At 35.2% G+C, this 7,997-nt stretch overlaps 1 protein-coding gene across 1 annotated transcript; it reads right to left on the bottom strand.

Annotated features, from left to right (window-relative positions):
• Positions 1-1,051: 1,051 nt before the first annotated feature.
• Positions 1,052-7,770, bottom strand: SUCNR1 (succinate receptor 1). Its single transcript, XM_044255087.1, has 2 exons — positions 7,721-7,770; positions 1,052-3,328 (listed from the first exon to the last, which is right to left on the bottom strand). Exons 1-2 carry the CDS (start codon positions 7,721-7,723, stop codon positions 2,375-2,377), a joined length of 957 nt encoding a protein of 318 aa, XP_044111022.1. The 5' UTR covers positions 7,724-7,770; the 3' UTR covers positions 1,052-2,374.
• Between the last annotated feature and the right edge of the window lie 227 nt (positions 7,771-7,997).

Genomic DNA, 7,997 nt, shown 5'->3' with positions numbered 1-7,997 from the left:
GCTTTAAGAAGGAGTAACAAATGACATGGACCTTAAAAGATGCTTAGAATTTTTATATGGGGCATGATGGGACAGGAGTGAGCACCCAGCCGTACACAGTGAGGGAGGGTCTGCAAAGAACTCCTTTGGTGGGAGGGTTTAGTTTGTGACAATGGCAGTGGGAGATAAACATATGATAATATAGGTGGGCCCAGATTGCAAAATGCTGGGCCAGATAGTTAAAAAACAATGAGGAACCAATTAAAAAGACAAGATACAAAAGCCCAACATCATTTCCTTTGAAAACTACAAATCCAAGAGGGATTTCCATTATTTATTGTTTATGATCTTCACAATCACCTAGTACAAAAAGTAAATGGAATAGGTCTTGTAATTTTAGTGTAAGTCTCTTTAGTCTATTGAGGATTAAGTTACAGGATGATATATTTGAGCAAGAAAAGGATTAGAAACATGCTATGAAATTACTTAACAGTTTGGTTGCAAGATATATCAGACAGTTTATGGTTTCAGAAAATATTCCACTGTATTACTTAAAAGAGTCCACTACTCCTTTGGATAGGGGTCGGGCAAATTGTACTCCATCATTAGAAATTAAAATCCATGCATAAAATATAAATTATGATTAAATTATATGTTTCTAATTTTGCAGAAAAAAGCAAATACTTCTTTCCTAAGGTCCTTTTGTGGCTTTTTCTGATGAGGAAATTCAGGAGATTCTTTTTCACAGTTAGGAAAGCACATTGAAATTTTTAAAATATTGACAATAAAGGCAAGACATTGAAAAATATCTTGAAACCTAATAATAAGTAAGAAAAGAAACCCTTTGTGAGTAATATGTTTTGTTTTTTATAGATTTTATTTATTTATTTGATAGAGATCACAAGTAGGCAGAGAGGCAGGCAGAGAGAGAGAGAGAGAGGAGGAAGCAAGGCTCCCTGCTGAGCAGAGAACCTGATAGGGTCTCGACCCCAGGACCCTGGGATCACGACCCGAGCCAAAGGCTTTAACCCACTGAGCCACCCAGGCACCCTGAGTAATATGTTTTTCTAATATCTCAGTAGCTTCAAATATGGAAGCACTAACTGGGGGTATTTTGGGTTTTTGTAATGTCAGAATATAATAGCACCAAAGTATCTCAGAACAGGAAGGACAATAGAATTTTCTTTGTACTCATAATGCTTACTGTATCCTTCATATTATAGCTAATGACTATAAGAAAAAGAGCATAGTTATATGGCTTTTGACACATTTTGTTGCTTATAAGTGAACTATTATGTGGTATTTATTTGACTTTAAAAAGCTAAGGTAGCATCCATGTATTTTTTCCTACAAATGTATTTTGTGGCACAGAGTGGTATCTGGTTAATCTATATTGATAAGCACATAAATATTCCATATATTCTACAATTTCATAAAGCGCATTTTGTTTAGAATACTTCCTTCAATGGCCTTAGGTAATGTTCTGTGAAAACAAGGCTCACACCAGATAAAAGTCACTACCTTTGGAGACAAAGTTGTCCAAAAGCATTCACCTTTGTTTTTTTTGTTTGTTTGTTTGTTTGTTTGCTTTGTCTTACCTTGGGTTTTCTGATAGGCACTTTGTGTTCTGTAACTCAGATTTTTCTAACTCTCCGTGGTCTCTCTTCTAGCAATCATCTACACCTAAATTCCCTGAGAGATAAGCTCAAACCTGTCTCTCTCTTTGTTGAACTGTCTCCTTAGGTTCCATTTAATACAATTCATTGTTCTAAACACCATACAACAAAATAGGACTTATAGTTACAACTTGACCCCTATTCATGTCAATATAAATAAATGTCATATAGGCATCATTGAACTCAACACCTTGCTTTCTTGCTTGTTGCTATGGTTTACTTTCAATTTTGTTCAAGAGCACAATTCCTAAAAACCGTCTTTAAGAGTGTATGCCTAATCTGTTACTCAGTTTTCACATTAAGTTGTAAGACCAAACAAATAAGAATAACCTAAAGAATGTTGCCAACACATTTTTTTTTTTTTTACAATCTAACCAGTGATTAAATACAGACTATTTGAAGCTTTATCTGTTATTCCTTTTACACTGATTGAGAAAGTCTTGTAACACCTAAAATTTTGGACTTCCGTGATCAAACATTAGAGAATGCCGGTCCAGCTCCTTTCAGTTCTTGGGTGAAGAAACCAATAAATACTTCCAATTTTCTTCTTTTCACATATTCCAGATGCAGTGTGTCTTTAAAACAGTGTTGGGTCTGTCCCTCTCCAATTTATATCCGTGAGTCAAATCAAACTGGAATTGACTTGCTGCTGCACATATAAAATAATCTGTTACACAAGCATCTCATTTTTCGCTGCATGGAAACATCAGTCCAGGACCTCACCTTCTAATGGATGTAAGGGATTTGAACTGGTTCCTCAGTTTACTCATCAACATCTCCCTGAAGTGATCTCCCATAAGGAAATAGAAGACAGGGTTGATGGTACTGTTCAAAAAGGCCAAGGGCCGAGTCACAATGTAGAATGAGTTGATGGCGACCCGAGTGCACCGGTACTCCTTCCACTTCTCCAGACGCGAAGCAATCCTCACGTTCCGCAGGATGTGGTAGGGAGTAAAAAGCACAGAGAAGATCACAACTGCCATGATGACTAAGGTGAGAGGCTTTTCAAGGGGCAAAGCAGTGGCAAGCTGCCTGCTCCTCTTCTTTAGGAAAAGTGCAATCTTGAAATAAAAGAAACACATCACCAAAAGAGGAATGAGGAATCCCAAGAAGGTTAGGAACAGGCTATAGATGAGGCTGTTTTGGGGGTCCCCAGAACTTGCATAATCAGTACAGTAGGTGCCATTGCCAGCTATATTAGGATTTATAAGGGGAAGTATGGGCAGTAGCTCTAAGGTTACTAAAACCCAAATAGCCAAAGAGATTAACACAGCGAACTCCTTCTTTTGTAGAAAGTGTTCCCGGAAAGGATACTTCATGAGCAGGTATCGATCAATGCTGATGAAAGTGAGGAAAAGAATGCTGGTGTAGAGATTGGCATGAAGCACATACCGGTTGCTTATACACAACAGGTCCCCATATATCCACTTTCCACTGGAATAACTTCTAATCAGCATAGGAAGCGTGCACAAAAAAGCCAAGTCCGAGATAGAGAGGTTGAAGAGATAAATGTTACTGCATTTCCAGTTCTTCAGACAGAAGAGGTAGCCAAAAACAACAATGCAATTCCCAAGGACTCCCACAACAAACTCGATCCCATAAAAAATGGAAAGGTAATACTTTTCCAGGACAGCCTCTGCCACCAGCCAATTCGGGCAAGTTGTGTTCCACGCCTAAAGAGGAAAGAGAAAAGAGAAGGTTAGAACACTAGACTACAACTAGAGATAAAACTACACAGAACATAATAATAATTAAAAAAGAACACTTACAACTTGAACTATGAAAGTTTGATTTTATTAGGAAGGAGTGCTTATAGATACATATTCATATACAGATATATCACTAATATAGTTATTTTAACAAATATTAATCAGAATACCTTTGAACTATATACTAGGCACTGGGGCTAAGAGCATTGAATCAAGCAAAGTTCCTAATCTCAAACAATTTATACTCTCTTGGCTAGAGCAGGAAACAAATAAATGCATGTCATATAATGGTCAAAAATGTCCCAGATATAAAGGTAAGCACATGCAAAGGCCTGGAGGTGGAAACACAGAGAGAGGACTTGACAAATAGTAAAGAGGCCAAGAAATGGTATAATGAGATAAGTGGAGCATCTCATTCCTATTTCTGTCCCCAGATGTTGGACCGCAGCTGTTCAACCACCTGCTGAGTCAGATTTAATCAAAACAGAACCTGGGAAAGGACACAGGGATTCTTTTAACTCTAGTCTTGCTATTTTAATTTACTTTATTTTGTTTCCATATTGTCAAAGAATTATGGTTATTTTACTAAATTTGGATATAATTCTAGTTTCAAAACATGATTTTTTAAAATTTAAAATATGAGGCTTAAAGTCTTAGTAATGATAACAAGAGTCGCCACAATATGCTGAAAGCTCCCTGTATATCTAAGCAACATCCTTGAAGTCTGCTATAGTTATCTCCAGTAACAAGTAAGCTATCAAGTCTTGTTGCCTGTAGTGTTGGCTATTTCTCAAGTCTATCACCTCCATCCCCATTCTAGTCCAGGCCACCATGATCTATCTCTAGCTTAGACTGTATTAGATCTTTTATGGTCTCCTCATACCTTCTCTGGCTCCCTTTCAATCTATCTTCAACCTGAGAGCCCGACAATCTTGAAAACTACAACCAAAATTTGAATCATGTTAACTCTCCTCAGCCAAAACATTTCAATGACCTTCCACTGTCTAGGTAATAAAGTCCTAATCCTTAATGAGGACTTAAGTCATGCATGATTTGGTTCCCGTAGGCCACTTCAGCCTCACCTAGCATGACTCTCCTCCTTGCTCTCCTTCTTCCTATTCTTTGAATGCACAGGGTACTTTCCCAGTGCTCAGTTCACTGAATCCCTTCTCACTGACCTTTTCCCCCTTGGATCCTTGCCCTATCACATACACTGCCCTTATATCTGCAGTCCTTTCAGGCTTCAATTTGAGTGTGGTTTTCCCAAGACAGATTCCATTTTGTGTTCTCATCATAAACTACGTTACTTTGAATTTCTGGCAACCTTATCTTACTCATGTTTATCTTCTACATCTGTCATAGTGACTGCCAGATAGGAGATGGTCTATAAATGCTTCCTGCGTGGAGATGAAGATAAACATTTGACCGTTTGGAAAATACTTTTTATAAATATTTCCTCTAAGGTCAGATAAGACCATTGCTCTATTTCACTATAACTGACATTGCTCATAACATGACTAATATTCAAAATAGGCAATTGTAGTAGTTAGGTAGCTTTTTTTAGACATACATTTGTCAAAGAGAAAACTTCATATATATTTTCAGGATCAGTTTTTTGAAGGCAGAGGGTTAATCCACTGAACCACCCAGGCGCCCCGGTATTAAGAGTTTTATCACTAGGGATGGGACAACAGATAATTTTTAATATGACCTTTTTCCTTTCAGTTTACTGAATTTTCTATTTGTTTCCCCACATCACCATGTATTTGATATTATTGAGATTTCTAGAAATATAGCAAAAAAGGTTAATGGTTTTGTTAAATAGGTTTTGTTTTATAGATTAGTGGTAATATTTTATAATTATTTTTAACTTTCTTCCTCACTGTTTTCAATTCCAAGACTTCTGGAAGCACTCTCTTCCTTGCCTTCTATGATATGGCAGTCTCCTTACAGTCCTCCTTCGTAAACTATTTGCCCAGGCCTTAAATTGCCCAGAGCTCAGATCTGGACAACTTCAGTATTTGGGGATTGCTCAAAATTCAAGTGCACATACTCAATGGAACATTAAGACAATGGAAAGTTTCCTTAAGACTCACTTGTTTCATTTTGAATTTCCTCTTTTTCTAGTCCTCACTCTTATTTTTCTGGTGATGCAGTTCTTAAACGCTCTGACTTATGTCAGTAGCTTCTGTGAAGTTGGAAGTTTTGACTGCCACGGCAGGAAAAGAGAGCCATGAAGACATGTGTAACTCCATCTGCCGAGTTCCCAGTAACTCCCACTTGGGCAAGTCAGGGGCCATGAGGAAGCCATGCAGAAATCTTCTCCTTCGAGCTACACACTGGGAATGGAGATTCAGGGAGGCAATAGAGGTAGAGAATACCAGAACTGGAATAAGGGAGAAGAATGACTAGTCACCTTTGTCCTGCTTCCCAGATTGCTTTATCCTTTTTTTAAAAAAAAAAAAAAACTTTTAAAAATGCATGCTATTCTGTTACACTCACTAAGAAGATACAGGTAGGCAAAAAGAAGAAATGAAAATTGTCTGTAAACCAACTACTCCTAATACTTGGATACAATCTTATAATTTAACATTTATTTGAATTCATTTTTTACAAAAATGAGATTATGCTCTTTATGATATTTTGCAATCTGCTTTTTGATATGTTTATTTTATTCTTAAAATAATTTTCTTAAATCCTTACTTAATATATTAACATGGTTATAAACTGTGGTTATAAATGTCAGGCTGTCTTATATTTGTTGGCCAATTTCAACATCCCATAATTTTCTGGGTATTGGAGTCCAAATTAGACGATGTTTGTATGTGAGGGTGTTTTTAGTGTGGCCATTGCAATTCTACAAATTGACGAAGTAAGCTGAGCCTTTAAGGAAATTCTTCAATTGAAGGGAAATTACTCATGAAAAATTAATACTCTTTCTTCTACTTTTTAATGGTTGTATTTTTAATTTTTAGGAAACAGATCATGAAAAATAGGTTATGGTTATGTTGGATGAATATTTTTTAATTTTTTAATTTAATTTTAATTTCTTAATTTTAGTTGTTTTAGTTATCAGTAAAGTGAAATCTTTAATAATATATGCAAACATATATCTAAACCTGTTAGAATTATTAAATTACAAACAATATTCAATTTACTCACATAAGCAGATCAGTAGTATGCATTTTTAATTTAGAATGTTTCTTTCACTTTAGGTCTAGTCAACCTTTTAAAAATGTAGTTTTGAAGCTTAAGTTTAAAAATATATTTGGAGTCCATAGTCTGAGAAACAATCTGAGGGGTTTGAAGTGGCGGGGGGGTGGGAGGTTGGGGTACCAGGTGGTGGGTATTATAGAGGGCACAGCTTGCATGGAACACTGGGTGTGGTGAAAAAATAATGAATACTGTTTTTCTGAAAATAAATAAATTGGGGAAAAAAATTAAAAATATATTTGGTAGCTCATTAGCTTTTAAATTATTTTTCTTAATTATCACAATTAAACAAAGATCATTTGTGCATTGCAACCCTTGACTGATTCTTTAAGGCAAATTTACATGACAATATGAGTATTTTTTTAGCTAATTGCTATTTTCATTAATAAACTATTTGAATGAAGAAATATATGTTCATACTGAAAAGGTACAATCATTTGATTTTGATAACTTCATTTTTTACATATATCAAAATTTACATCATAAGTCGGTATTAAAAAGTGATAGTAAGTTATCAAACTATATGTTTAGGAATTTTTAAAAATTATTCACAAATTATAAAAAGTTCTGGAAGGTACACTAGCAATAGTTTTTGTAATTTCCCAATTTTCCTTAGTGAATTCTACTCTTGAACAATAGTAATTTTTACAAACATAATTGTAGTAATTCTTACAAAGATAAATACTAAACTTAATTTTTAAAATGCCTTGAGATTCTCTCTCATGTATTTTTTTCTAAATATGAAATATTATATATATTGATTGTTTTGTAAGATTTAGGAACTTTAAAATTTTTCTCTAAGTAGTTATATTTAAGCAAACCTGATTACTCTTTTTGTTGAAATATGTCACCAATATGTTGTCACATTTAGGAAATGTGATAAACCTCTTTAAGTAAAATAAATTTAGTATTTGGCAATTTAAAAAGATAATACATTTAGTAAAAAATAAAGGTAGAAGAAAAATTATGACTTCCTGTCAATTTCTTTCGTTGTTCTACATGTTATGAATGACAGTTCAACAGTTCATTTGCCCATTACTTAAAACCTTAACTGCTCACAGGCCACTTTTAAAAGAAACCCCCTAATGGGAAGCCCAGCATTACTTTGTATACCTAGGTGACATGAGTTGCATTATAACTTACCATTCCGTTGGAAGGCCCTGATCCCTTGACAGAAATTCTTTGCCAGCAACTTGATACAGCTTCCAACCCAGTGCTGTGCCACTGACATAGTGACGTCTAATTTGCATATCATGCAGACAAGATTAATAATTCAAAAGTCCAAGAATAATTTGTTCAGTGAAACTTCCAAGTACAGTTCAAGGGGAACTTCCTGTGAGGTCAACACACAAACAAATTACACATTTCACAAACAGAGTTTGTAAAGACTACTGTTGAAATCGTTTCATTCACTGTCAGA

This window comes from Neovison vison, chromosome 6 (assembly GCF_020171115.1).
Source record: "Neovison vison isolate M4711 chromosome 6, ASM_NN_V1, whole genome shotgun sequence".
Lineage (NCBI taxonomy): Eukaryota > Metazoa > Chordata > Mammalia > Carnivora > Mustelidae > Neogale > Neogale vison.
This window is presented reverse-complemented; position numbering and strand designations above follow the sequence as displayed.